The sequence below is a fragment of the Rosa rugosa genome, chromosome 5 (assembly GCF_958449725.1).
Source record: "Rosa rugosa chromosome 5, drRosRugo1.1, whole genome shotgun sequence".
In the NCBI taxonomy this organism is placed as follows: domain Eukaryota; kingdom Viridiplantae; phylum Streptophyta; class Magnoliopsida; order Rosales; family Rosaceae; genus Rosa; species Rosa rugosa.
In genome coordinates this window covers 2044823-2072198 of record NC_084824.1, presented here as the reverse complement: position 1 = coordinate 2072198, position 27376 = coordinate 2044823, and the positions used below count along the sequence as shown (strand labels likewise).

At 38.3% G+C, this 27376-nt stretch overlaps 4 protein-coding genes and 1 non-coding gene across 5 annotated transcripts; 2 read left to right on the top strand and 3 right to left on the bottom strand.

The window, feature by feature from the left end:
- Positions 1-9187: 9187 nt before the first annotated feature.
- On the bottom strand, positions 9188-9261 carry TRNAV-AAC (transfer RNA valine (anticodon AAC)). The gene has a single exon. It is a non-coding gene; the product is annotated as a tRNA-Val (tRNA).
- A 69-nt stretch (positions 9262-9330) lies between these two features.
- LOC133708785 (uncharacterized) lies at positions 9331-11813 on the top strand. Its single transcript, XM_062134309.1, has 4 exons — positions 9331-9922; positions 9996-10206; positions 10585-11409; positions 11494-11813. The coding sequence occupies exons 1-4, from the start codon at positions 9379-9381 to the stop codon at positions 11579-11581; spliced, it is 1668 nt and encodes a 555-aa protein (XP_061990293.1). The 5' UTR covers positions 9331-9378; the 3' UTR covers positions 11582-11813.
- Positions 11814-11956: 143 nt separating this feature from the next.
- Positions 11957-17024, top strand: LOC133709125 (uncharacterized). The gene is made up of 10 exons (XM_062134759.1): positions 11957-12371; positions 12482-12640; positions 12928-12996; positions 13165-13257; positions 13326-13469; positions 13790-13897; positions 13991-14042; positions 15054-15383; positions 15489-15656; positions 16549-17024. The coding sequence occupies exons 1-10, from the start codon at positions 12060-12062 to the stop codon at positions 16770-16772; spliced, it is 1659 nt and encodes a 552-aa protein (XP_061990743.1). The 5' UTR covers positions 11957-12059; the 3' UTR covers positions 16773-17024.
- Positions 17025-17552: 528 nt separating this feature from the next.
- LOC133710693 (protein PLASTID REDOX INSENSITIVE 2, chloroplastic-like) lies at positions 17553-18987 on the bottom strand. Its single transcript, XM_062136827.1, has 3 exons — positions 18731-18987; positions 18554-18649; positions 17553-17964 (listed from the first exon to the last, which is right to left on the bottom strand). The coding sequence occupies exons 1-3, from the start codon at positions 18962-18964 to the stop codon at positions 17773-17775; spliced, it is 522 nt and encodes a 173-aa protein (XP_061992811.1). The 5' UTR covers positions 18965-18987; the 3' UTR covers positions 17553-17772.
- A 207-nt stretch (positions 18988-19194) lies between these two features.
- On the bottom strand, positions 19195-23379 carry LOC133710380 (DNA polymerase lambda-like). Its single transcript, XM_062136438.1, has 13 exons — positions 23197-23379; positions 22973-23110; positions 22553-22862; positions 22325-22455; positions 21867-21929; positions 21414-21593; positions 21237-21290; positions 20850-20938; positions 20510-20600; positions 20112-20192; positions 19759-19826; positions 19601-19685; positions 19195-19505 (listed from the first exon to the last, which is right to left on the bottom strand). Exons 1-13 carry the CDS (start codon positions 23305-23307, stop codon positions 19407-19409), a joined length of 1500 nt encoding a protein of 499 aa, XP_061992422.1. The 5' UTR covers positions 23308-23379; the 3' UTR covers positions 19195-19406.
- Positions 23380-27376: the final 3997 nt, after the last annotated feature.

Genomic DNA, 27376 nt, shown 5'->3' with positions numbered 1-27376 from the left:
TAAAATTGTCATTGTCATTTAAATTGGGTAAATGGGGTTAAAAACTCATTGGTCTCCAAGTGGGCAATTTTTAGGCTGAAATTGGGTAAGTGGTCACGACCCATTTTCTTTATTCACCCTACTTGCTCATTACACTTTATATTTTAATTTCAATTATTAAATTTACTAATCTAATCCATTTTTCTTTCCAGAAATATCCTTATAAGATATATTCAATTAAAAAAGATTTTTTAAAACTTAAATTTCTCATCTATACTATTATTAAGAGAAGAGGCTTTGTTAGCCAAAATCTAAAATTTTGACAAAATTGACCCTAGAAGATTAATAAACTTTGAGAATTAATTAAATCATAAGAATAATTAAGACATTTACAAAATATATTTTTATTAAAAAAAGTACACACAACCCACTTTTCTCTCTCCCATTTTCTCTTCTTTGCAATAACCAACTATTTTCTTTTTCATTTTATGAAAAAAAAAAAAAAAAACTTGCACATGCAGAGCATATGTGGAGAAATGCTAGTTTTTTTTTAGTAGAAGAGGTCATCCATTATGCAGCTCAGCAAGCAGTACAAAAATGATCCCCCCCTATGGGGGCGACAGAAAGAACTGTTCCGTAGAAACTACTGCAAATCCACCCCTAAACAGAGCAAACTAAACTAGTAATCTCCTAATACACCCACCTTCTAGGATGAAGCCCAAACAAAGAAAAGTAGAAGCCGGAGGAATAAAAATAACGCCTCATGGGCTCAACGGGTCTCTCTTTTCTTTGTGATCTTTCCAACTCAAAGTAAGAAATAAACAAGCCCATCATCTTTCAAAACAAAAAGATGAAGGCCTAAACAAAAATTGAAAATGAAAAACAACACAACCGGCCATGCCCAAGACAAGGCCCTCGCAGCCCAATACCAGGCCCAGTCAACCCATCTAGGGCAAACCCTAAGTGAGAAGACAGCCTTGCCTCCACCACCGAACACCACTCGCCGGAGGACCTCGCCCGCACTTCCACCACCGCTGGTAGCACATGGATCCGATTCCAAGCGAAACAGCACCGACAACCAGCAAACCACCATACGCCCGCGCTCACCCCAGTTCTGCCAGCGATCTTCGCCGACACCAATGTCAGACCTCACACCCATTATCCCCGGAGCATGCTGGCTTGGATCGTTCATCCAATCAGCAACCCAATCACCAACGTTGGCCTTTGCAAACACCAGATCGGGAACAGAGACTCCAAAACTAGCCGCTGCGAACCAGCAGTAATCCGAGGAGACCCAAACTCGCCGTCCCCAACCTCCATCCATGCCGACTGCAAAGCTCTCAACATAGTCACCAGTCGTGCGACCTCTATCCAAGATCTAGATGCGTCGATCCGCCACAGACCACCATAGATTCACCCAATCAGATCTCGACCTCAGATCAGCCAAGCAAACGCACCTACCTTCCCCGATAGCAACCATAGGGATCTCTGTCCAAGGCGGCGCTCCCAGCGCCAAAGCGAAAGCAACTGAAAGAAAAAGACAATTAGCCACGAGGCTAGCAATGGCCATGACTAGGGATGTCACTCGGTTGGTTCGAATCGGTTATAGGTATTACCAACTTCAAAACCAAAGCTTTCGGTTTCAAAATTGAGTTACCAATTACCAACCAAAATTTTCGGTTTTTAATCATAACTACCAAATTCGGTATTTCGGTTTTCGGTATTACCAACTTTAGAACAACTAATTCTTTGTAATTAAAATTAGAACGAACAAAACTAGGTTCTTCAATTTGATAGTTGTAAAGTTTGTACTCATCTCCTAATAATAGCTTTCTTTTGTATATATGACATCAAGTTTGAGTCATTTTCAATAAAACTAGATTATTTAACCATCTTTGACTAGGTTACTTAAAATACATGTACTATTAAAATAGTATATGTAGTAATGTTCATACTATTATGAAAATTTTTATGTTTATTTCTTAATATACATGTATGTGTATTGAAAATCATAGTATATAAAGCTAATATTTAGATAATCAGTAGATTCGGTATTTACCAAAACCAAACCAACTTTTTCGTTAATTTTCGATTTCGGTTTTATCGGTCTCGGTTACCAAAAAGTCAGTTTACCAAACTTAAAACATCGGTTGGTATTCGGTCGGTTTGGTAATTACCAAACCAAGTGGCAGCCCTAGCCATGACCATCGAGGTTTGGAAATTTGGATATTTTGTCGAAGGAGGGAGACCAACGATAAACCCTAGCAGAGCGCTGGGTCGGGGAAAAAACATAAGCACGGTTTTATTTCATCTAGCTAATTGGTCTCTTAGGATAAATGCTAGTTTAATTTATACTAATAAAAAAACTAAAATTTAGTAAAATATATTAAAGTTTCCTAATAAATCATAATCAGATTTACTTCCATTTTTTTTTCTTTCAATTTCAATGTTCGTTTGTTTCAATTCATATCAAAATATTAGTAAGTTAATAACTATGAGCAATGAAGAAGAGATTGATTTTTTTTTTTTTTTTGTATTTAAAATTTTTCACTTTCAGTGTTTACAAATGGTACTGCAAAGATTTTGATGAAGTTCACACTAATGGTTTTATGAATTGAATAATGAATTAACGATGAGAAGGCAACAAAAAGACGAAAAATAGTAAGAAATTCACATTTGAGTGGAGAAAATGAAGATTAATGTTTTTTTTTTTAATAAAAAACCCCACCCCATTCCCACCCTTGATGGGGCTCGAACTCCTGACCTCTTATATATGAGACCAAAGTCTTACCACCCCACCAATGAAGATTAATGTTATCTAATGAGAAATTAAGTAGTATGTGTATTTAATTAATTAGTTATGTATTTATTTTTCCTTACATATTTGAATTTTAGAAAATTAGTATACTTATTAGTCATTTTGCACTTGGGTAATATAGTATTTAAATGATTGTAGGGTGAACTAAGAAAATGATGGGGTGACAATAGCCGCACTCTTTCTAGTTTCCCATTAAATTGAAAAAGCGAAAATAAAATACTCAAAAGTAAGTATATACTTCTGCACGAATCTTTACTAATTATGCTCTATCAGCTATTCAGATCGCTATCATCTCTGTTGCATTAAGTTTTGTAGCTCCAAGCTTTGTCTGATTAAGAGAACCATAATGGAAAGAGTGATAATAACGGAACGTGCATCCCATCGGATAAAGTTTTGTACATTATCAAACCGCCCAAATGTACTTGGTAACTTTTGGAGTAGCATCAAGCATGGGTGCGCTATTAGCATATATATTGAAATGGTAACCTTTTGGGGATTTTGTTTTGTTCTCAGTTTTTGTTTTTAAAGGAAAGAGAGTTGAAAAGTAACCATCTCTCTATGTCTCTATTGACATGATTTTAGCTTTGAAGTTTTGAACGATCTTAAAAGTTGCACATATCAGAATGGGCATAATTAAAGTAGGTAGCTATTCTCTGAATGACATATAATGTGTATAACTTATTTCAAACAATTAGTGGTAAAATATTAATTTCTTTTTCATGATTAATTTTCAACAACAAATCCCAAACCTATGCATGCTAGTGCTAAGTGGTTACTTTAGCGGGTTAATAAGATGATTGAAACTCAAAGCAAAGTACTCATCTACAGTGACAATTTCTTATCTATTTGTATACTGTGTGGTTAAATTAATAGTTTAAACTATAGTTCATGTCTTTAGTTTAAATCAACAATTTAATAGCATATATAACGTGTGTCAGGATTGTTTAACAAGAGAAACATATTTTGCAAACATGTCTCGACCTAGCAGAGCTCTGCTAGGGTTGGGAGAGCGCCGCCTTCGGGTTTGGCCTCTCTGTACCTCTCTCTGTCATGTTTGGAGTACAACTACGGCGTCTCTTTTGGGATCGCCCAAATCAAGGCAGGGCTTTGCCGTGTCTTCTCTTTCGCAGGTTTCTCCTGCGTCATCGTGGATAATAGGACTGGGGACTTGGTCTTTTCTGGAGCGATTGGTTTTTGCGGTGCAGGACTGTGCAGTCTCGGGGGTGCCGTCAAGTTATGGTGGCTCGTCTAGGCCACGGTGTGCGCGGCTCAAAGGATCTGAGGTGCAGGCAAATCTGGTTCGAGCATGGCAGATGCGATTGAAGGGTTGGGTTTTGTACGGGTCGGGTCAGATCCTGTTCAAGTCCCTTCATGGTTGTCTTCCGGCTGACCGGCGGCTACTGGTATGGGGGCCAAGTCATCCTGCGACTCCATCTCCGTTTTGCTCATCTGTTTTCCAGGTTGATGACGTTGGGCTCCGTCTTTTGGTCCCTCGTCATCGGCAGGTTGAAGGCACGGTGGTTGGCGTTCTCTCTCTGCCTAGGTCGTCTGGTTGTAGCAAGTTGACCGGAGGTATGGTGGCAGGTAGGGACGGCGGTGGTGGCAAGACCAGAGCCACTATTGTGTTGGCTACAAGGGCAAACCCTAATTGGGTTTGGGCTTGGCTCTACTTTCCTGATTTGGGCTTGGGCTCTAATGGGTTGACTAAGGTTGCAGAGTGTGGGCTTCTGCTGTTCTGGATTCGAATTTGGGATCCCGGTGGATTTCTTATAAAGATTTGGGATCCAGGACGACATCTCCAATTGTTATTTAATTTTGTTAGGTCGCAAATATCATAATCTCTGAGGGTTTTTTTATCTTGCTTCGGAGATTACTGATTTTTGTTTGGATTAAAAGTGCGTGAACTGTCTAAAAGGTGGGTGTACTAGGGGTATAGTGGGTTCTTGTTCTTATTTAGAATAGGAGTCTCATTCTTTCTGTCGACCCATTAGGGGTGTTTCGTTTTTGTACTGCTTGCTGAATCTATATAATGGGCTGACCTCTTTCTATAAAAAAAAAAAGGGTTATTATCACAAATGGTACCTGAACTTATCTTCTATTTTATCGATGGTACCTGAACTTCAATTTTGATCACAACCAGTACCCGAACTTTTCGATTTCATTTTAAATGGTACCTAAGGCCACCTTCGGTCACTATTCCGGCCAAAAAAGCCAAATCTAAAAAAAAAAAAAAAAAAAAAACAAGTTCAAGGCAAGTATATTACCAAAAAATCATCACTATATATGATTGCAACCCTTGAAATCATCAAAAATCATCACTATGATTGCCTCCCATGCCGTTTTTAGTCGGAATAGTGACCGGAGGTGGCTCTAGGTACCATTTAAAATGAAATCGAAAAGTTCGGGTACTGGTTGTGATCAAAATTGAAGTTCAGATACCATCGATAAGATTGAGGTATAGTTCAGGTACCATTTGTGATAATAACCCAAAAAAAAAAAACAAGAGAAACATATATTAGTCATATTATTCACATTGCGTAGGTAATTTAATTAACGTAATTGCAAGATTGTGACCATAAGCTATTCGATATCTATTACTAAGGAAATAGGAACTCGTTGATGAATGCTACATAGATTTATACGTATTTACAGTGGATAAGAGCAACTCCAACAGTTCTTTATAATTTATGTATATTAGGGAAGCAAAAATCAAAGGTTTAGCATCTTTTTCTTCTCCAACTCCAACAGATTTCCTATTTTACAGCACTCTCTAAAATCTCTATATTATTCATTAAAATTTAGAGATTGCTGTAAGTATAGGGAATTTGGTTTTCTCTTTCCTCACTTTATCTAAAATAGGGATAGTTATAGCCTTATAGGGAATCTATTGGAGCAAAAGAGGCTCATTTTTTCCTAAAGTAGGGAAAAATTAAAATATGAAGAAGCTGTTGGAGTACGTTGCTCTAATGAGACTAATTACAAGACATAAACTGCATAAGGTTGTTGGAGTCTTGTACTGTGTACCTCCACAAATAATGAGAAGTTTGACTTCTTCATATCCAACACAGAGTGGTAGCTTGGACATTAATGGATTCATATGACATTTATAGTTGAGTATTGACCAGAACAGAGAACTGGTATGTGCTTCTGTCCTGAATTTTCCACATCAAATAGGGCTTGGGAGGGAGACAATGGCACCTAAAAGTGGGTTTTGATTGGTACATGTTCTGTAGAGGGGATCCATGGTGATGAGGTAGCTATTACTACGCGCTAGGCTGCTTCAATTATGAGAGACTGTGATGATGGCGATGATAAATCTCCATCTACCTATTCTATTTATCTTTCAGGACCTTAAGACCCAAATTTGGAAAGAAAAAAGCTTAATAATAGTAAAAGAGCTTGCAATAATAGCAATGTTATGACAAATGGAAATTTGTTTTATGTCTAAACAACATTGACATCAAACATCTCATAAAAGACTTTTGCCTTTAACTCCTGCTAATATTTACTTGTCCTAATTGTTTGTGGAGTTTTCTGTGGAATGTTAGGTGGTGAACTTTTGAAGTGTTTTCGGTGCACTCTGCATCAGCATGCCTTCATATATATGAAGGTAGATTAGGGTTTGATAACTATATATAGGGTTTGATATATATGCTGATATCTTCTTTTGTTTCCCCCCCCCCCCCCCCCCCCCCCCCCCAATTCAAGATCTCTCCAAGAAAAGAAATGCTCTTCATTACTTGTATACGTTTAACATATAGAAATATCTGTTGATAATTCTCAAATTAGAGTACTAGTATATATCACTGTACCTATCGATATGTTCTCCGCAATAAATGCTCCTTATTACTTATATACATCTGTATATAAAAATATCTGTCAATATATTCTCAAATTTGAGTATTGATACACTTATCTAGTAGTTTCACATGAAACTCCTATTTCCCATGGGCCAACAGCACTCAGAAGCCACTAGCCAGCTGCTCCTAAAATTCAAATTATCAGTTCAACACAGCTAGTTTCTTATCCAACCAAAATAATTGAACTCATTCTTTATTCATTCATTTTCAATATATAATTTCAATGTATCCTTCCTTCATTCAATCTGTCAGAAGACTACTGAGGGTTCTGGGTTTTTATTATGACTCGGCATGACCTTGTCTGTGTCTTATTTAAGAACAGATTCAACTAGCACCATTGCCAAAGATAGATCAAATCTATGGAGATGAGATTTTGAGATGGGAGTTGTTTAATTTTCTCTTGCCCATTTCCCATGTTGGTCAAAGTCATATATACACAGCCTCACAGTTGGCCTAGCTGTCTCTGTTCTCATCTGCCCCCATCTTATTGATCATCAAGTATTTGTTAAAATGTCTAAGTAGGTACACCATTTTCCCTTTCGGTGCATCCAGGGCTCCATTTTCTTTCAACTCCCTTGAATCTTGGTGGTGAAGTTAATAACATCTTTGTTTTGGAGTCTTTATAATTCTGGTAACAGTTCCTGTCTACGGACTTTGCTTTAGGTTCTAGGCTATGAAAAAATGAACTCCTTAGGACCCATGTCTTAAACCTCTTTTTTGAATTTGGAAGGGAAGGTTGAGACGAATATATATCTATGGGCATTTGTAATCCAACGCCATTTGAATCGTGGTTTTGAATATTAGCTAGGTCATGCAGTGGGGGAATAAAGCTTTGTTTATATAGTATAGAAGTGCAACTGGTCATGATTTTGGGGAATGTATCAATCGGTAAATGATTCGACAATGACTCCAAAAATTAACAAACATCAGTTGCTCGCTTTCTATCTACCAACTTAATTGAGCGATGAGAGTGAGCGATTTCGTTTTGATTAATATATATGAGTTCTATACCGAGTAAGCATAATCGGTATATTAGTGTTGCACACTTGAGATATGCTTATTTTATTTATTCGACGCGCATAGAAATATAAAACGCGAATTAACTGAACTCTGAATTGACAAAACATAGAGACATTGACAAGGATAATGAAAACAAGATTTGCATTGTTGTTCTGCAATTGACAAACCGGTTTGTCCCTAGTTACAACTCTTCTCATGTTTCCTGGATGCAATTAAACAATTAAATGCTATACTTATGAGATGCTTAACATAGCTTGAATATTGGATAAGGAGGGGCAAAACTTGACCCTTCAAAATTTAAAACTGAACCAAAAAACTTAAGAAATTAATTCAAAACAAAAGAACAGAAAATTTGGACGCAAGCTAAAACAACATTTGTAGGCTTTAACTCATGGTAGCTACCTCCAATTCGGGGTATTTAGTATGTAGGAATGTCAATCATATTAATTCATGTACATGAACAGGTAGTTATCAGATGTGGAACTGAAAATGTCAATCAAGTGATTAAAGAGTGATGGAAAGCAATCACTCACCTAATGCCAACATGTTTGGAATTGGAACCATGCCCTAGAGGCCCAGAATCTCTTGGCTTTGACCCAACTGCCAAGAGTGCTTTCTCCTATTGTTACTAATTTTTAATATTTTTTTTTTCTTTTATTATCTTTTTCGGGTTCCATTTCATCAGCTTCATGTCTATCTGGCCCTTTTCTATTCACGAGTCAATGCTGATTCTGGCGTTTGTGGTTCTCATAATAGATCCATTTGCAGATAGGTCGATTCGTGTTCTGATATCATATCATCTGTAGGAGAAAACAAGATATGTATCTACCATACCTTGTTCTTTGTAAAAGAGAAATGAGACTAATAACCGCATCGAAAATGAAGTTTTGCGTATAGAACTCATAAAAAACACAATGTATTATTCAACTTAATACGTTTGGTTTTAGAACTCTAAACTATTATTCTTCTTGTGATTGTTTGATATGAAAAGAGAACTTTCATTGCTATTATGTAGAAGGGTAAAAATAGGGTCTCATTAAGACCGATCCAAGGATAGAGAAAAAAGATACATCACCCCCTTTACAAATACATCAAAGACAATATCAACTAGATAAATCGCTTCGAACAAGCTCCATCCACCAAATTGGTTCCATATTGATTTCTTTTGTCGAAATAGAGAACTTTCATCGATAAGCTAATTGTAATTATAAAAAGTTGAAAATAAGGCTTTTCCTTAAAAGAACTTCGACCTATCCAAACTGATACAATACCCCCAGTACCAATACATCAAAGATACTATTAAGTATTAACTAGGATCCTCCATTAACCAAAATGGTTCCAAATCAACAAAATCGGAAACATCACCTTGGTGCAAGCCCAAGGGACCTAAGGCCATTGACACAACTAGCAAACTCAATGGGGCTTCAACTGTCAATGTGGTTGGGGTCCAAAAGGGTGACCAAAGCCCATACTAAAAAAAAAAAAAAAGCAAGAGCAATGGAAAAAGAAATGGCTTCGCCCGGGTTCGAACCGGAGATCTTCAGTGTGTTAGACTGACGTGATAACCAACTACACCACGAAACCAAGCTGTCATAGTTTCCTCAGTCTTTGTATTAGTATCTAGAGCCCTACATGGATAATATATTCTCACTCCCAGTCTCTGACCAAAGCCCAGTAGCACTGAAAGACTGAGCGGCGAAGATGATAAGCACCGCAAGGCTTCCACCTTCCTCCTCCTCTTCTCTCTTCACTACTCCTTCTCTCTCCTTCTCCTTCAAAACCCAATTACGTTTCGCTTCCACTTCTTCGCTCCCCACGGCCATTTTCAAACACAACCGCTTCCTCTCCTCCGTTCACCTCACGCGCCTCCGCTTCCCCGCCGTCCACGCCCAGAAGAGCCGCAAGTTCGGACTGCAGTCCGTGCGGAAGAAGCGGAAAGGGGGCAACAAGCTCTTGGCAATGGACGACGACTCCGATGAAGAGGACGACGATGACGATGACGTGGACGTGGACGGCGGAGATGAGGAGCTGGAATTGGACGGTGAGGATGACGAAGACGAAGGTCTGTTGGTGCCGTTTGGGGAGATGAAGAAGTGGCTGGAGAAGAAGCCGCTTGGGTTCGGCGAAGGCAGAGTCTACGACACTCCGATTGAAGACCAACTGCTCGAAGAAATACAGATTGAGACTTCCACTAAGCTCCAAAACGACGCCGTAAAGGCCAATCTTAAACCTAAGAAGAACACAGGTGTGTGTTTCGAAACTCGAATTCGGCCTTATATGTATAATTTTCTGGTTTAATTTACTGAATTTTGCTGCAGCTGATGAGGTGGTTGTTCCGGCTGGGTTTCGGGTGAGGGTGACGAACCTGCCGAAGAAGAAGAACGTGCACCGGGATTTGACTGCGGCGTTTAAGCTGGTTCCGGGTTTGCTGAGCATAAACCCAGCTGTGACTGGAAACAAGAAGACCAAGGACCCCATTTGCAAGGGTTTTGCTTTTGTGCATTTCAAGACTGAGAAGGATGCAGCTAGGTATGTTTAGGGTTTATGCTGAGCTGTGTAATGGGATTTAGGTATATGCTTGCTGTGGTTATAATGCTGATAAAATTGGGGTACATTTTGAATTCTTGAAAGAAAATAAAACATGATAAGAAGGCCATGAGGGGGAGCTTCAATGTATATTAGCTGATAACAATTGAAAAGATTCGGATAGGTAGGGTTTAGGGTTTAGACCGAAGGCAAATTGAACGTGGATAGGTGTGGTATAAAATGCAGATAATAGGACATGTATTGTATTCTAGTGTATCATTCTATTCAGTAGTTGACATTGCATCTCATTGATATTACCGGGTGAAAACTTTCTTACTTTGCTATATTCTAGCGTCTGAAATGATATTCCTCTCTTGGCAGGTTTGTGGAAACATTTTCTTTGCAGAGTATTACATTTGGGAAAGTTCAGAAGCAGATCAAATGCGAGGTGGTAACTTCACCGGATTCTGATGTGGAACAATCAAAATCTGCTCCTCGAATAGCTGCTCCACGACTAAATGCTCTTAAACCCGTAACAGTTGACTATACTGTCCGTGGTCCTAAACCGGCAACAGATCCTGCTACTAAAACCTCAACCAATAAGTCTACTGATTCCCAACTGACTGTTTCTGCATCTGGAGACCAGAAAGTGGATTCTGAATTGGATAATTCTTCCCTGGACACATTGGAGGAGACTGTATCTGATGAATATGACGGCTCTGATGTTGAAATCCTTGAGCCAGAACTGGAAGATTTCATGGAGAATCTTAAAAATTCAGGAGACTATCTTGATGCTCAACTGACAGCTGCATTTGGAGACCAGAAGGTGGATTCTGACTTGGATGATGGTACGCTGGACACATTGGATGAGACTATATGTGATGATGAATATGATGGCCCTGATGTTGAGATCCTTGGACCAGAACCGGAAGATTTCAAGGAGAATCTGCAAACGTCCACTGTGTCGGACCTCAATGGTGGAGACAGCAATATCATAGAATTAACGACAGAATCCGAGTCTTCAGCAGATTCGTCTTCCTCAAAGCAGTTAATTGCTAAGAGTAAAGAAGAGAAGGTTCCTCGCAAAAAGCAAGCTGTGAAAGGGAAAGAAGAAGGGACTCCTAAGAAGAAGAAGTTAACTGTGAAAGAAAAAGCACCAAAAGCACCAAAAGTTCCAAAGTTGGTCGTCTCCGGGTCTTCCAAGAGGTAATTTGTTGCATTTTGCCGAAGTTCCATAGTTTGTTTGTTAATGACCGTATGACAAACTTCTTGTTGTGTATCATGTTGCAGGTTAAAGGTCAAGGAGAAGGCTGTGCTTAGTGATGTGTTCTCGAAATATGGGTTAAACCCAGCTTTGGCTTCAATTGAAGATAGTTAGGCGGCAACAGTCGAGGCCATTGTAATCTTTTTGTGTTCTCAAAATATGGGTTAGATCCTGCTTTGGCTTCAAAGGAAGATGGTTAGGCTTCAAAGGAAGGTAGTTAGGCAGTAACGAGGCCACTGTAAATCTTTTTGTGAACCGGAAACAATTAGCATGAATATGGAGAGTAACTGTGAAACGTGACGAGCAAAATGCATAGAATGAAAGTCGCTATTCTTCCACACTTTTAGTCCATTTTTTGCCTTTGCGTATATTTCTGTTCCGTTCTGTTTTTAAATTATGAGACTTAACATGTTAGATTGGTTGTCGTTCGGATAGTTCGTGTTTTCATGGACCAGTTTTAATATAACTCCTCCGGCTGGACCACTACTGGGCCCTGGCCCAAATTGTATCCATTCTTGTTTAACCCCCCCCCGACCATAAACCCAATCTCTTCTCTGGTTCTGGTTCTCCTCTGTTGCCGATACCTGGAGTGATGAACTTCTCGTCACACGTTTCGTACACGACGGGTCGTTTTTTCGCCACCACCTCTTCTCCTTCTTCTTCGTGGAGAACAAAACCGAACCTTTCCGCTGGAATTAAGTCAAATAAAGTTGACTTTGCGCTGACCAGAGGCCATGTTCAGCTTCGAAGTAATGGCAGCAGCCGCCGCCGCAAAACGACGTCGTGTTGTGCTCGGACGAACGCAATGGAAGTGGAAAAAGAAGCGTTCTATTTAGTCCGGAAAGGAGATATTGTTGGCGTGTATAGGAATTTCGGTGACTGTGAGGCCCAGATTGGTTCTTCGGTGAGTGTCTGCATTTTTTTTTTTTTCTTTCTTACTGTTTTCGAGTAAATGCGTTAATGTGAGTGCAATTAATTTATTTTTGGTTAATTTGATTTTGGAGTGTGATATAGATATGTGATCCTCCTGTTAGTGTGTACAAAGGTTACTCCTTGCCTAAGGACACTGAAGAACATCTTGTGTCTTTTGGACTTACCAATGCAATTTACACTATCAGAGCTGAAGATTTGAAGCAGGACCATTTCGGCAAGCTTATGCTTTGCCCTTTTCATGTAAGACACGTTACTATTATAATATGTGTGAATTTTGCTTGTATTTATTGATTATTCGCACGAGAGGTAGTTATGTTTTTTTAGGTTGGTGAATGCAATGTTATTTGGGAAGTTGAAAGGTTATGCTCCTTGTTGAGTATTCAGACCATGTTGGGTTTAATTGTCAAGAACTATGAAGTAGTTTGCGGATTTTTAATGGACTAGAGTCATTCTCCAAGCTTCTCAGGCTAGCTGCATTGAGTTTATACTAGTTTGGGGATATGATTTGTTTTCTTTCTCATTTTTAGGAGCCAGCACCTTTAGAATGTGAAGAATCTGTAAACGGTTCCGATGAAGTGCCTGGATCAGAAAATGTGGTGAGTTTAGAATCATGCTATCTCTGAAGCTAAAGACATTTTTATGTTAATGTTATTGTCTTTTGGTAGTTCTGGAGGTTATTGTCATAATGCTTTGCAACTGTGTTGTATATAGCAAACTGAAACAGAAATGGAAGAATGATTTATGTGGCCATGTTATATTCGTAGGGCTTCTGTACTCTCGAGTTCGATGGTGCATCAAAAGGAAATCCTGGACTAGCTGGTGCTGGAGCTGTGCTGCGGGCTGATGATGGAAGTTTGGTATGCATTTTACTTTTGTATAGTTTAAAAAGTTGAAAGAAAACTCTCTTACCTTGCTTTTTCTGTAGATCTGTAAAGTTCACGAAGGTCTGGGTATTAAGACCAATAATGTTGCTGAGTACCGAGCTCTGATTTTAGGGTTAAAATGTGCTCTCAAGAAAGGTTTTACCAAGATTCGAGTCCAGGGTGATTCCAAACTTGTTTGTATGCAGGTTAGTTAATATTTATTTTTCTAAGGTTGGTTTATGCTAATTTTAGTTTGTCTTGAGTTCTTGCTTTTCTAGTACTTTTGCTGCTTTAAAATGGTTATTTTATCAAATCCCAGGTCTTCTGCTGCACTTTCTGTCTTTAATGTACCATTCATTGAACCATCTTTAAGTTCTCCTTGATTGATTTTGCACTAGGGAAATATGCTCTGATTTTGGGTCTTTTAGCTTCGAGTAACGCTGTTTAGATGCTTCATCAGTTTGAAATTTGCCATTCCCATTTGTTTTTCATTGTATAACTGTTGATGTTGATGTTACTGGAACAGGTTCAAGGTTTATGGAAGGTCAAAAACCAGAATCTGTCTGATTTGTGTGAAGAGGTGAAGGAACTGAAAGAACAATTTGTCTCCTTTGAGATCAGTCATGTTCTGAGGGTGCGCAAAGTTGAATTTGTTTTCTCTTCTATGATATTTCCTTCCATTGGAATTCCCTATAGCATTCTAACATTTCTGTATTTATCTCCAAAGGACAAAAATTCAGAGGCAGATGCTCAAGCAAACTTGGCAGTTCGTCTTAGTGGTGAGCCTTTCAAATGAGTGCGCGTTTCTACAGATTCTGGATTCTTCATGTGCTCATTAAGCTAATTCACCAAAGTCCATGTCCATGGGACTTGTTTGCTATGCAGATGGTGAAGTCCACGAAGTAATTTAAATGCCTAGTCTACTGCTGGTTATGTTTCGGTTAGTCCCAAACTAAAAACTAGCACGATAATCACAAACTTCTTCGACTCTTTGTCCTAAAGAAGGATGCTTCCGCAGGTGGCATCAGGATCAGACCCTGATCAATACAGAAGTTTTGCGCTTCCAGCCGAGTGTGACAACAAGCAGGGCAAACAACTTGGAGGATTTCAGCTCATGGGCATGATTTCAGCTGCTGCAACTTAGAGGAGCTGCGGCGGCACTCCCTACTCGTGATACAGACGAAGATTCAGTTCGACAAACATGGAAATACAGTATACAGAAGAATTTGCCTCGGTTGAAATTGAATGATAATACACTCTACACAGGTTGTAAGAAGTTGAGAAGAAATAGCGTGTAAATATAGTACTGAAAGCCATATAGCATATATAATGTGATTATTCTTCTGTAGTAAGAGCAACTTCAACAGCTTCCCTATAATTTCTGTATTATAGAGAAACAAAAGTCAAAGTTTTAGCATTTTTTTATTCTCCAACTTCAACAGATTCCCTATGTTACAGCAATCTCTAAAATCTCCATATTCTTCCTTAAAATTTTAGAGATTGTTGTAAATATAGGGAATTTGGTTTTCTATTTACTCACTTTCCCTAAAATAGGGATAGTTATAGGGAATCTGTTGGAGCAAAAGAGGCTAATTTTTCCCTAAAGTAGAGAAAAATTAAAATATGAGAAAGCTGTTGGAGTTGCTCTAAAAATTTATGCTTTTCTTTTTTCTTAAAAAAAAACAAAAATACCAAAAATTATAGGGAAGACTTGGAAACCACGAAAGGCATGGTTAAAATTGGTCCCAGTTCATTTCCTCTCTGGAATATAAAACCCTTTGGAAAATTCTAAACCCCTGGAAAACCAGCCCAAAATGACCTGAGCAAAAATCCGGCGAAACCCAAAATGATGGTGGCAAGGTTAATGAGATTGCTCCCCAAAAGAGCTTCAATTCGTTCTTCGTCTTCATCAGTAAAGCGTCTATTTTCTTCAAGGCCGTCTTCCTCCGACGTCGTTTCGAGCACGGCTGCTGACCTTGCCGGCGTCGGCGATGAAGATGGGCCCGTCTACTCTAACTCAGCTGCTGCTGGTTCTTCTGCATCGGAGGCCGTTTTGCTACCCACTCTGCTTCAGCCACGTGTGGTGGTCTTCGATGGGGTCTGCCATCTCTGCCATGGAGGTTAGGCTTCAAAGTTTCCGGTTTTGGTTTCTGGGTGTTGGTTTTGGTGTAATTGCTAATGTGGGTTTAGGGTTTTAGGTCTAAAGTTGTTTGCTTTCTGAGCAGGGGTGAAGTGGGTGATTAAGGCAGACAAGCACAGGAAGATCAAATTCTGCTGCCTACAGTCTGAGACAGCTGAGCCTTATCTGAGATTGTGTGGGCTTGATCGAGAGGATGTTCTTCGTCGATTTTTGTTTGTTGAAGGCCCTGGGCTGTATCACCAAGGCTCCACTGGTTAGAATCTGTCACCATTGTTTGATTATGTAACTGTTGTGATTTGGATGTTACTGCTACTTTGCATTATTGATGTTGGTTCTGGGTTGGTCTCTACTTTGCATTGCTAGGTCATTTAGTGAAGTGATAAAACTAAAATGGGTAGCTTTTGAAAATGCTGGTCTTGGCAGGCAAGGTATCTTTTGAATATATTCTGCATTTGTTCTTTGCAAATCAAATATATTCATTAGGGAAGATTGATACCATTTTTGCTTTGGAAATTAAAGTAGTATCTTTCAGGTAGGAAGCAAAGCATGTTTGGGTTTATTTGTTTGGTGTGGAAAATGTATAGATTTTGAATTATAGTGATCTGGCTCTGTGTTAGACTGCATAGGCTTAGATATCCTGCTCTTCTGTTTTTCCATATGTTTGGTATGTTTTCTGTTTTTAGGATGAATAACATGTTATCTAGTCTTATTGGGGACCTTGCTATAACACATCTTCTGCAAGTGGGAAAACTTGAATTGAATGTCTCTAGGTAGACTTTGATTGTAAAAAGTGAGAATGCAAAAACTTCTAACATCCAGATCGTTTCTGAAGGTTAATATTTTCCTTAGGATGGATGTCTTTAAGATTCTAGGGATTATACTTCTATTCTAGCACAATTTTAAAGTGGGATTCATTAGGTGTTGATTGAGAAGCATTCTCTGCTGTAATCTATCAATTGTTCAAGCTTTAAACATCTTTTTGTATGACAAAGCAATCGAGATCTATGCAGACTTCTAAGCATACAAATGCATGATTGTAAACTGTGTCAATATCCAGTGCTTTTCACTGTAGCCTTCCTGTCAATATTTTTCTTTTTTAAGCTTTTGTAATGGAGTCTGATATTTATGCTTTTATGATTCTGCAGCTGCGCTGAAAGTATTGTCATACTTGCCTCTCCCTTACTCTGCTTTAAGCACACTCATGATAGTCCCAACTCCTTTGAGAGAAATTGTCTATGATTACGTTGCCAAACGACGCTATGACTGGTTTGGCAAGTCTGAAGATTGCTTGGTTTTGAAAGAGAAAGAGTTGCTCGAGCGTTTCATTGATAGGGAAGAGTTGATGGCTCGAGGTCGATCAGATTTCTAAATTAGCTGCAATCAAGCACGTTTGCTTATGAATTGATGTAAGGAAATGAAAGTACAACATCACCAACGTACGGTTTGATTTACGGGCTCAATCCAGTCACCTAGATCAACGAGCTTGATATAACAAGCACAATGTGATCCAATAGTTTAACCATATATTGCAGCTTTGGACTGCATATTCTTGGTCTGTACAGATTGCTGATATTTAAGGGGTCATCAAAATTCTAATGCAGTAGCTCCTTAATTTGTTTTTCTTTGTACTTCACTGATTAATCCTTGCTCATTCTCAAATTTACATCTTTCCAACCCAATTTCAGTGACTGACAACTAAAACTACATCATTTCTTCAGATGAAGAGTATGCTGAACTCAATTTTTTCTGCTATAGTTATAGCCTTGTTGGGCTCAACAGCCACTAGCCCTACGAGAATAGGTGTATGCTGCAATATTGCAAAGAGCACTTGCAAATTGCCCTATCGGAACAAATGGCTCATCAAACCTTCTTTGACGAATGGGATAACTGAATAGTTCCTCATCATCAGAAATATGAGTTTCCTCAAAGAAGGGTTTGTTATATATAACTTTGTTATTATCATCTTTACTCGGAAATATTCCTCTCTACTCTGGTGAATGCAATTGGTTCAGCAGGTAATGAAGTCTGGGACTTGCCTCGCTATGAGAGGCTTCTTTTCTTAATTTTTGTCCCCTCGGCATCAGTATCATAAACAAGCAGATCGCTTAGACCTTGAAAACAAGAAGCAGAACATGTTATGCATAAGGTCTAAACTCTAAATAACAGCTTTCGATTAATGCTTGAACCAATAGATGCCCAACAATAGATACTCTCATGATCTTACAACAGACCACATATCTTCACCATAATATTACAACAAAAGCAATAAAAAAAACTCTCCTCTCCATCAGTTTGACAAGCATAACAGACATCAAAACCGCTTGATCAACTCTATAACCTACGCATAAACTAGCAAACCCGGTTTTGTGTCAGTTGTCATCACCAGTCCATTCCTTCCAGTCCTTGTCAACATGTCCCTGTGCCCATTTGATGGCAGCACGCGCAGCTTGCGGTCCTCCAGGTAATCCCTGCTCGTTTAGAGTATCAGCCATATCAATGAAGGGAACTACCAAGAGCGTCCCAGGACCACCATACTCGGTGTGCAAGAAAGTACCAAATATCTGTTGTAACAAACATGATGGGGAAAACAATTTAATGCCAACATACAGATTATAACCCAAAATGAACATAACAAATTTGAAAGTAGAAGACCTAAATCCAAATCCCCTACACCAAAGAACTAAAAATGAAAGTAGAAGCACCTAATGTAGTATTTCAGTGCATGTATCACTTCTGATGATCTATTCCGTAAAGGGACATAAGAAATTCATTGATCTCCATAGTTTTAACAATGAGAGACTTTAAGCTACTCCGAACACCAACTAAAACCGATTAAATTGTGTTTGCATGACCACTGAGAACCTTATTTGTGTGAAAGAATTAAGAAAACCCAATAGATACATAATGCCCACCAAAGCTATTTCAATGCTCAAGGGCTTTTGTTAAGTATGTGCACAATGTAAATCATGTGCTGTACACAATCTATTGACCTAAACAGATAAAAGATTAAAGATTTAAGTCGAAAATTCAAATAGTCCTAACCCATTTCCTCCCTCTCACTCACCACTTAGCTAATCTCAACTGCTTAAAATTGAACTAGTACTTGGTAGAGAATGCAGCATACAGTTAATTACAAGGGAATAAAACTACCTCAGTGCAGATCCCTACGACCTCTTCAACAGAGTCGTCATACACCTCTTTCTTGGATAGCTTATTCAGGAGATGGGTCCTGAACTTCTCAGTCTCCTGAACCCAAAAACCAGCAATTCAATAAAGATTGATTCTTTTTGAAAAACCAAAACTGGGTGTGTTAGAAAAGAGACTTACAGCATCAGCAAAATCTGGAATTGGGTCCGGAAATCTGTACTCGGCTGCTGCTCTGCATATCTGTCTGTTTAAGGAAAGGGACCTAACACTAAATCTCTGTGACAAGCTTGATGAAACCTTAACAGTTGGGAATGAAGAGTAAGAAGAAGAAGAAGGAGAAGCATAGAAGGGAGAGGATTGGTGAAGCTTTGGAGGATTTGCTGATACAAGGGGAGTTACACCAGTCCAACTCATCTCTGTTCTCTTATCTAAAACCTCCTTTGGGGTTTTGGGATTTTATACCAGCTGATAACCTCAGAGTGTGTTGATATTACAATTTCACCCCACTAGTCTTTTTCTTTTTTTCTTTTGGCTCATTTCCATTTGTATTCAGACTATAATCACTATATAGTCTAGTTTTGGACTTTTTTGAGGTGTTAATTATTATTTTTAGTTAACAGAAGTAAAAAGATTCAAAATGTTCTCAAACAAAATGGATATATTCTGAGAACAAGAGTAAACTAGAGTATTATACATTGGTACATCCAAAATAATCAGGGAAGACATAAGAGTTACATAATTTACAAGCTTCCAATGTCAATTTGACTCTCTCTAATCAGCACTTCACTAACGAGACTGAGTTTGTTAGGCTCGTATCTACAGTCTACAACTCGCTAATATAAGCCATTCACCCATCTCACAGATTTCTCTCTTGTGGTTCAAGCCAAGGAAACCCGAGAAACTCAAAGACCTCCTTTTCTGTGTCAAATTTCAAGCTTGCGCTACCTCTCATGCCCTGCAACAGAATGAACAATACAAGCTAACGGTAAATGAACCATGAAACAGAGAGATAGTGAAGGGAAAAGGTACCAAAACAAAACAAGTCATTACCCGTTGACCGAGAGAGCCCCGTGTAGCTGGAAATAGCCCATCATCATCAAGTAGGAATCCTTTAGATTCGGCTAGAACTCTCAACCTGCATTTAGATTGTCAGAAACTTGCAGGTAGTAAATTTAACATGATGATTTTAGTCAAGAGAGCAAACAAACCTCCTATTCAATACATCATTGCCTGTCCAATGTATTAGCGCAAATGCATATATTTCCTGTGGGTAGACCTAACAAAACATAGACATTAAAGCATATCAGGAAACCAATTACATATATATGCACTCATATATGTGCTGTATGTGATTCTCCCTACAACAATAACATAAAGTAGGCCATGAAACCGACCCAAAAGGTAATGCAAATCCATAATGCCTTCGGATAAAGGGGATATATACCACACAGCAGCACAATAGTACAAATATGTGAGTGCTGCTGTTATGAAACAAAAATCTGAAACAATCCTTCTGCTAACTTTATTCTGATAGTTAAAGATGATAGATATCAAGAAAAACCTTGATATCTATGCGGTGGCGCAGCTCTCGTCCAGGATATGTGCAAAGCCCAAAATATGTGTCGACACCAGAATCAGTACCCTGTTCATGTTATTATATGAAGATGTTAATGTGTTTAATACCATAGCATGAATAACAAAGAACATATTCAGAGAAGGTAAAATGATGTCATTGACTATACATCCGGAAATCAGATACTCCGATGTTAAAACAACTTTATATGACTACTTTCAGCATCAAATCCTACTTGACACAAACCAAATGCTTCCTAATATTATTTCCCCTCAAGCATTAGGTGCAAACCTGAACTCCATTCATGACACCCCATATAACACTGACACATGCAAACTGCAAAATTCATGAAAATAAATGCTAAAACAAACAGAACATCATATTACCTCCTCACTGTGTGTACTGAAAACCAGATCCTCCCTTAGAAACTTCATATCCTTTAAATGCTTTACGTATTTTGGTAAAAAGCCTCTATGACTGCGAACAAAATACCAAAGTGAGTCGGCCTTTCAAAACTAAAACCATGAAGTAGACTGGTCACTGGTGAATAGAAAGAAGACCACTATAGTAGTGTCAAAAAGTAAGATCTGATACAATGATGAAAGAAAAACATGGATAACAAAAACAATTGCAAGCTATATACAAAAAATCATTAATAGCTCCATTTATTTGGCCTGTACTTCTTACTGCAAAGAAAAGAAGGCCGAGAAAAGGTAGCTTTCATACCTTTTTCCATCAGGATGTGTAATTATAATGTCCAGATCCCCACAAGAAGCTTTCCCGCGTCTATATGATCCTCCACATACAATGTCCACCTGTAGGCATATCTCATATAAGAATACAAAGCAGCATACTGGAATAAAGTTAATGCTGTAATTTTTCATGACAAATGCTTTTGGAGGATGAATCAATGAATTTGACATTTATCCACATCCTTTCCTATAGCACTTGTATCTTTTTTTTCTTTTTCTTTTTTGAACAACATAGGACTCGGATCTAAATAAGGAACTAGAGGAATAAGTTCATTTTGGCTCATTTTACTAGTTAAGTTCATTACCCCTAATATTCTGCTTTACATCATATATCAGTTATGTCAAGTATTATCATGCTCACCCCAGGCAAAACATCTTCTCCAGCTTTCTGTAGTAGATGTTCCATCTCCTGAGCCTATTCAATAATAAAAAAAAGATTAAAAAAAAAAAAAAACACACACACACACACCAATTTCTGGTGGGTAAGAATAAAGCTATACTAGAACAAAGAATTCAAGTTAGCATAGAAATTCATTACCTCATTGCGTGGAATTCTCTGTTTGATATCATCAAAATATTTTAACCCTAACTTCTGTGAATTTGTTAATGATTCTTCATTCTTCAGATCATCTAATGTGCGGTGTCCTTTCTCATACAATTTTTGTGCAGTAGCTGGACCAACGCCCCAAACTTCCCCAAATAAGCTGATAGTTCGTACCTACAATTAACAAAATCAGAAATCAGAACTGTCGAACTATGAATACATGAAGCTATATATAGCTAACTCAAGGTGCACTGGCCATTCAACCTATAGTGATAAAGTACTGTCTAAAATCTTCTTGCCGACTACACAAACACAAACATCTTAAACTATTGAGTAAACTCCATCAAAGTATGAACTAAATAAAATGAAAAAATTCGGATTTCAAATCACCACAGGAATACTGAAATTACATAGAAATTATTGGTCAACTGAAAACAATTCCAACACCTTTTCATCTGTTTCAAAATGCTCCAACTTGGATAACTTCCCGGTAGTCACTATTTCCTGAATCTGCAACACCAATCAAAAGATTCTATTTATCAAATAGACAAAATAAGGAAGGACCACTAAGGAGTTTCCATTAACAAAGAGAATTATGCATTTCTCAGAACAGCAAGCCCAATATGAAGATATAATCTCTACAGTAGACTGATTTCTGATTACAGCTTAAAGTAACTAAGGAAGTTTCCCACTTTGACTATCCTTTGAGGATGGAAGCATGAGCCATATTAGGTTTCAAAATGCCTGATTAATAGTATGAACACTATCATAAGACTCGTGGCTAGTACATTCGGTAACACTCCATATAAAACAGCTAATACATCCTTTGTATACATTACAACCCCATATCAGAACAGAATCTACCAAACACACAAATCAAAACTAAGGCATGCATGCTCACTTACATGGTCTTGCATTGACTTTCCAATGTTAGGTAAGCCTTTAACTTGGTCCTGACTCTGTATCTTGAACGGCAACCTCTCTATAACTGGTATAGCCTTGTAATAGCTAAAAGATCTCCGGTCATCGCCCAAGGCTTTTAATTTCAACACATGAAACAACCACTGAGTGACTGAACTCATAAAACCAAAAATGCAACATATCAACAACCACAAGAACTAACTGGACCTCACCTCTATAAATATTGATAAGCTTTCCAAATATCTGAGTTATGTTGCTGTTCAAATCAGGTGGGCTGTAGGGTGAGGATGACTGCAATGGTGTGACCTGATCCTCATTTAGAGCTTTGGGGGTTTTAGGGCTTGGAGTGTGAGGTGAATTCTCAGGAGAGAGTTTAGTCTTTTTGGGATTTGGGGTTTCATTTTCAGTGGAATTGTAATCACTGGAAGACTTGTCAGCATCCAAATTCACAAGGTACAATTCTTCAGGTACCTTTTCACCTGAGCTCAAGCTATCCTGTAGCCACTGATATAGTACAACTCTCTGCCATAAAAACCCATTAAAGTTTAAAACTTTGAAGCTTACATTCACAACCCATTTCATAACTAACTCAAAGATTTCAGCTTTAAATCAAAATGATTGGTATAACTCACTCCTTTAAACAAACCCAATCGCTCACTGCCCACTTCTTGCAAGAGAGCTTCTGGGTTCATAGCCAATATGTGTGTGACATTTTTGGTTACTCGCAATTCTATAGTGGCTCCCATTTGGACCAGTTTCTGCTTCCAAATCTGAAATCTTAGGCGCCAATAGTTAGATATAATTCTATGAATGAGATAAGAACACAAGTGGGTGTGAAAGGTGTTGAGTTTCAGACCTGCAATCGACGGTTCTGGACTCCATTGTGGACTAAAAAGACGACCATACCGGCGAACATTCCGTCAGGATCGCACGGTGGACTTTGGTTTCTGGTTGCCCTTGGCGCCATTATTTTGGCTTTCGGTTTTTGTTTCTGGGTGTTTTTGGTGCTTGTAAATCAAGAGTTCAAGCTTTTTACGGTTTTACTTTTACATGGTCCTTGGCGGACACTTATTTCAATAAACTTCTTGAGGTGTTATGGGATAGCTTCCGGTTAAACTTCTTGATAAGCTAAAGTATTTTTTTTTTTTTTTAGTGAATTTGGGTGTCAATCCATTAATATCAAAGGTCGATAACATCACAAAGAAAACAGCTCACCTAAAAGTAGGGCTACGACAAAATTGAGTCATCCTTAAGGGGGCCCTACGGCTAAAACCAAATGAATTAAGATAACTAGGGCAATGCCGGTGAATTGTAATATGTTGGTAAGTTATAATTCCAACATTGTAAACGTCATGGGTTCGATTCTTACTGACATATGTAAGGGTGTGGTGGGCTAGGAAAAAAAAAAGATAACTAGGACAACCTAATATGCAAAATTATCCTAAAATTAAGACCAAAGTAACCAGTAAATTTTTGACACTACTAGGGAAAGGACCGGAATGAAACCAATAGCTAACCCTAATTTATTCATGAAACCCTAGGATCCTAGGACATCCAACCATTCATATCAGCTAAAGTTTAAAACACACATCCAACCGTTCATTCAAAAGTCTTTCCTTAGTCTTTTTATTATAAGGTCCTTATTGAAAGCTGTCCCGTCAAGTTATCTAAAATCATGATTTCAGGATTTTTTTGTTGTTGATAAAGTTATGAGATCTAGTTTCCACATTAGAGCAATTATTGTAGTTACTTGTAGTTTGGGGGACTTAAGCTTTGGGGGGGGGGGGGGGGGGGGGGTGAAATTCATACTCCACATTTTACAATCCACTCTTCTTGTTACATTTTTTAGTATTTAACTTCACATTTTTACAATCCACACTACAAAAAGATAAAATTTAATATACTAAAAAATGAAACATAGAATGTGGATTGTAAAATGGGGAGTGTAAATTTCACTCCCTAAAGGTTAAAACTTAGAAGACCAAAGCCCAAATGCTAGCTTTGGCCCTTTACGGCCAGGGGTCAAAATGTAATTTCCTTCATTTACATGGTGAGTTAGGTTTTAGTCTCCCTATAAGTGTAGTTTGCTAAGGTTTTCGAGAAGGAAAAATGCTAGTAACTTTCTCCTCCAACCTTTCCTTTCTACATTTCCCATTCATTGAGTGACACTTGAATTCCACCAAGACATAAAACTCATAAGTTATTGTATTAAAAAACAAATCATTTTATTTCCTTGTTTGCCTTTCTATTAAATGTCCAATAATTTTTTTTTTATTCAGATCTTGGTTTTTTAACCTTTTCTTTTCTTAGAATTTTTCTTGATGAGTTATCTTTTTTGGGTTATGCCTGTAAATCGTCTAAGCGCATCTTCAATGTATTCCTTGATTTCCTTTCCTTCCTTGACAACCATCTTCTTCCCTGTCTTTTCTGGGTAACTTGTAAATAGGTTATCTCATTTTAGCACGGTTGCAAGTTGCATTATCTCTTGCTAAAATCCACTAAGCTTGGCATCTTCCTTTGCCTCGCTGTTTTTGGTCAGGACTGGTTCTGGTAGTTGCTCTACTCAAACTTAACATTATGAAGAGCTATGCACTTATCATATGGTCTTTTTCATTAGTTTCTTCTCACAAAAAGACCTGAAGATGTCCATATGCTTACCGATTTTCGAACATATGGAAACCTGTTCAAATACCGGTGAGCATATGGACATTTCAGGTCTTTTTGTGAGAAGGTTTTGTGGACACCTATCTGAATTTTGGAGAACGCATCGGCAATAGGGCGACATTGGGATTTAGGGTGGAAGATGCTCTGTTCCAAGACATCTAAGCACTGGTGCAGTTTCCGATCTAGGCGCCTGATTCTTCTCACAAAAAGACCTGAAAATGTCCATATGCTCACCGGTTTTTGAACGGAAACTCGTTCAGCAAGTACACTACTATATAAAGGTAGCAGTGTGAAGAGAAAAGGGGGAGGAAAAAAAAGAGCTACAGAGCAGAGAAATACAAAAGATACAGAGAGGAGGGCAGAAAAAAAAACGCTAGAACAAAAGAAGAAAAGAAATACAGAAAGGAGAGAAATAGAGAAGGAAGGTCCAAGTTCCGCTACCAGAGAAAGGAAAAGAAAAGCTGCAGGTATACGGCTGCATCTATGGTTATTTTTTTATATATAAAATTTCTCAGACGATGCTCATGACAAGAAAAGAAGTTTGCCACCTTGCGACGCAAGCGTCTCTTCCATTGGTCCGGAAGAGAAGGTCATTCTCGTATAGAGTTTACAAACTCTAATAGGCCGTTCACGAACGACCACAACCATTAGAGTTTTTCCAGCCTCTCCAAGACGATGTTTAATGCATCGAAACAATACGGTTGTTCACGAACAGCCTCGTTTTGATGCTCTAAGCTCCCCTGAAATGGTGTTGCTTGCGGCTCTTTGGTGCTCTCCAATGCTTAACGCATCGAAACAATACGGTTGTTCACGAACAGTCTCGTTTCAATACTCGAAGCTCCCCTAAAATGGTGTTGCTTGCGGCTCTGAGGTGCTCTCTAATGCTTAACGCATCGAAACAATACGGTTGTTCACGAACAGCTTTATTTCAATGCTCAAATCTCCTCTAAAATGGTGTTGCTCAGTGCATTGAGAAATGATTGTTCATGAACAGCCGCGTTTAATGCTAAAGAGTCCCATGACATGGTGCCATTGCTACCGCTGTTTGATGCCCAAGATAATCTAATAAGGTCGTTCACGAATGACCTCAAAAGTCCATCAGTCGTTGCTTTCTGTCTTTACAAATAACAGACAGAGAAATGAAGCTGAATATTCAAGTCAGAAATTGAAGGCCACAACGGAGAGGTCAAGTTGTACTAATATGATGGGCTGCAAACATTTCCTAATGTGCTGCTGGGAATTAGGAGCAAATAATGTTTTGCAAAGTTGTGGGGTTTCAATTAAACCAACAGGTCAAGCACATGCAAGACGATAAGTTTGGAGCGGCAAATTTTGTCCTAACCAAGCTTGAGCATGATTGATCTCCATGATTATTCTTGAGAAGCCACCGTTTCAAGTTCTCTTACTCACATCCTTCACAAAAGGAAAACATAATTCCTAAGCCAAAAGATAATCATATATACAGTGGCGGAGCCAGAAATTTAAGATCAGTAGGGCACTCCAAAGTTTAAAAAAAAAATCAAAATTTAAAAGATATCAAAATTTTAATAAAAATAAAAAATTAAAATAATATTACGGAAAGATCAATATTTTTTTTTATAAAATTACATATTTTATTAATCAAACTTATAGTTTTTAGATTTTAGACAATTTTTCACAATAGAAATATAATTTATCTATGAATTTAAACTCATAAGAGAGAATAGTTTTACTGTTTTTTTTGTTGAGAAGAAAGAAAAATAGGGAGGTTCTAGTTGGACCTCCAAATTTGCTATTTGGACCTCAGCTACTTAGTACACCTCCAATCTACTTTTTAAAATACTAGAAAAACTAAGTAGACCTCCTTATTTTTACCAAAATGTCCTTGAACATCAGATAGTATCTTCGCGTTTACCGTCGGATGTCCAGGGTTTGGGTTCTTCGCGTTTAGCGTAGGATGTCCGAGGTTTGGGTTGAGAGATGGAGGACGGCAAGGCAGCCCCTAAGGAGGGACCTTGTGGTGAAGACGGCGGCGCTAGGATTTCAGTGAAGACGGCGACTCCTTTGATCGCTAGAAGGAATACAGGTTTCCATCTATCTCTCAATTTTGAATTTCGAATTGGAATTTCGAATTTTAGCAATCGATTTCAATTAAGATTGGGTTCTTTTGAATACATGTTCTGGGTACCTTGAGTATGCAATGAACTTTATCTTGGTGTTACAATCAATATCCCGAGTTAGAATCTCTGCATTTCAGTCTCTCAATGGTGAGCTGAGCGCATCCTAATTCCTACAATTCGAGCCATATATGAGAAAACCAATAAATTAAATCAGGTTGCAAGTAAGGCCTAGCTATTGCGTCAGGAACCAGAGGTTGGGCACAAGTATTGATA

Bases quoted from the DNA above. Each gene is read 5' to 3' on its own strand.
- LOC133710380 (XM_062136438.1), bottom strand. From the start codon at position 23,307: ATGGCGCCAAGGGCAACCAGAAACCAAAGTCCACCGTGCGATCCTGAC. The intron at 21,930-22,324 runs GTAAGTGAGCAT...TTGGTGTTGCAG, and splicing joins GAAAGTCAATGCAAGACCAT to ATTCAGGAAATAGTGACTAC. The intron at 20,601-20,849 runs GTATGAAAGCTA...TTTTGTTCGCAG, and splicing joins ACACATCCTGATGGAAAAAG to TCATAGAGGCTTTTTACCAA.
- LOC133708785 (XM_062134309.1), top strand. From the start codon at position 9,379: ATGATAAGCACCGCAAGGCTTCCACCTTCCTCCTCCTCTTCTCTCTTC. The intron at 9,923-9,995 runs GTGTGTGTTTCG...ATTTTGCTGCAG, and splicing joins TAAACCTAAGAAGAACACAG to CTGATGAGGTGGTTGTTCCG. The intron at 11,410-11,493 runs GTAATTTGTTGC...ATCATGTTGCAG, and splicing joins GTCTCCGGGTCTTCCAAGAG to GTTAAAGGTCAAGGAGAAGG.
- LOC133709125 (XM_062134759.1), top strand. From the start codon at position 12,060: ATGAACTTCTCGTCACACGTTTCGTACACGACGGGTCGTTTTTTCGCC. The intron at 12,997-13,164 runs GTGAGTTTAGAA...TTATATTCGTAG, and splicing joins TGCCTGGATCAGAAAATGTG to GGCTTCTGTACTCTCGAGTT. The intron at 13,258-13,325 runs GTATGCATTTTA...CTTTTTCTGTAG, and splicing joins GGGCTGATGATGGAAGTTTG to ATCTGTAAAGTTCACGAAGG.
- LOC133710693 (XM_062136827.1), bottom strand. From the start codon at position 18,964: ATGAGTTGGACTGGTGTAACTCCCCTTGTATCAGCAAATCCTCCAAAG. The intron at 18,650-18,730 runs GTAAGTCTCTTT...TTTTGGGTTCAG, and splicing joins TTCCAGATTTTGCTGATGCT to GAGACTGAGAAGTTCAGGAC. The intron at 17,965-18,553 runs GTAGTTTTATTC...TTGTTACAACAG, and splicing joins TCGTAGGGATCTGCACTGAG to ATATTTGGTACTTTCTTGCA.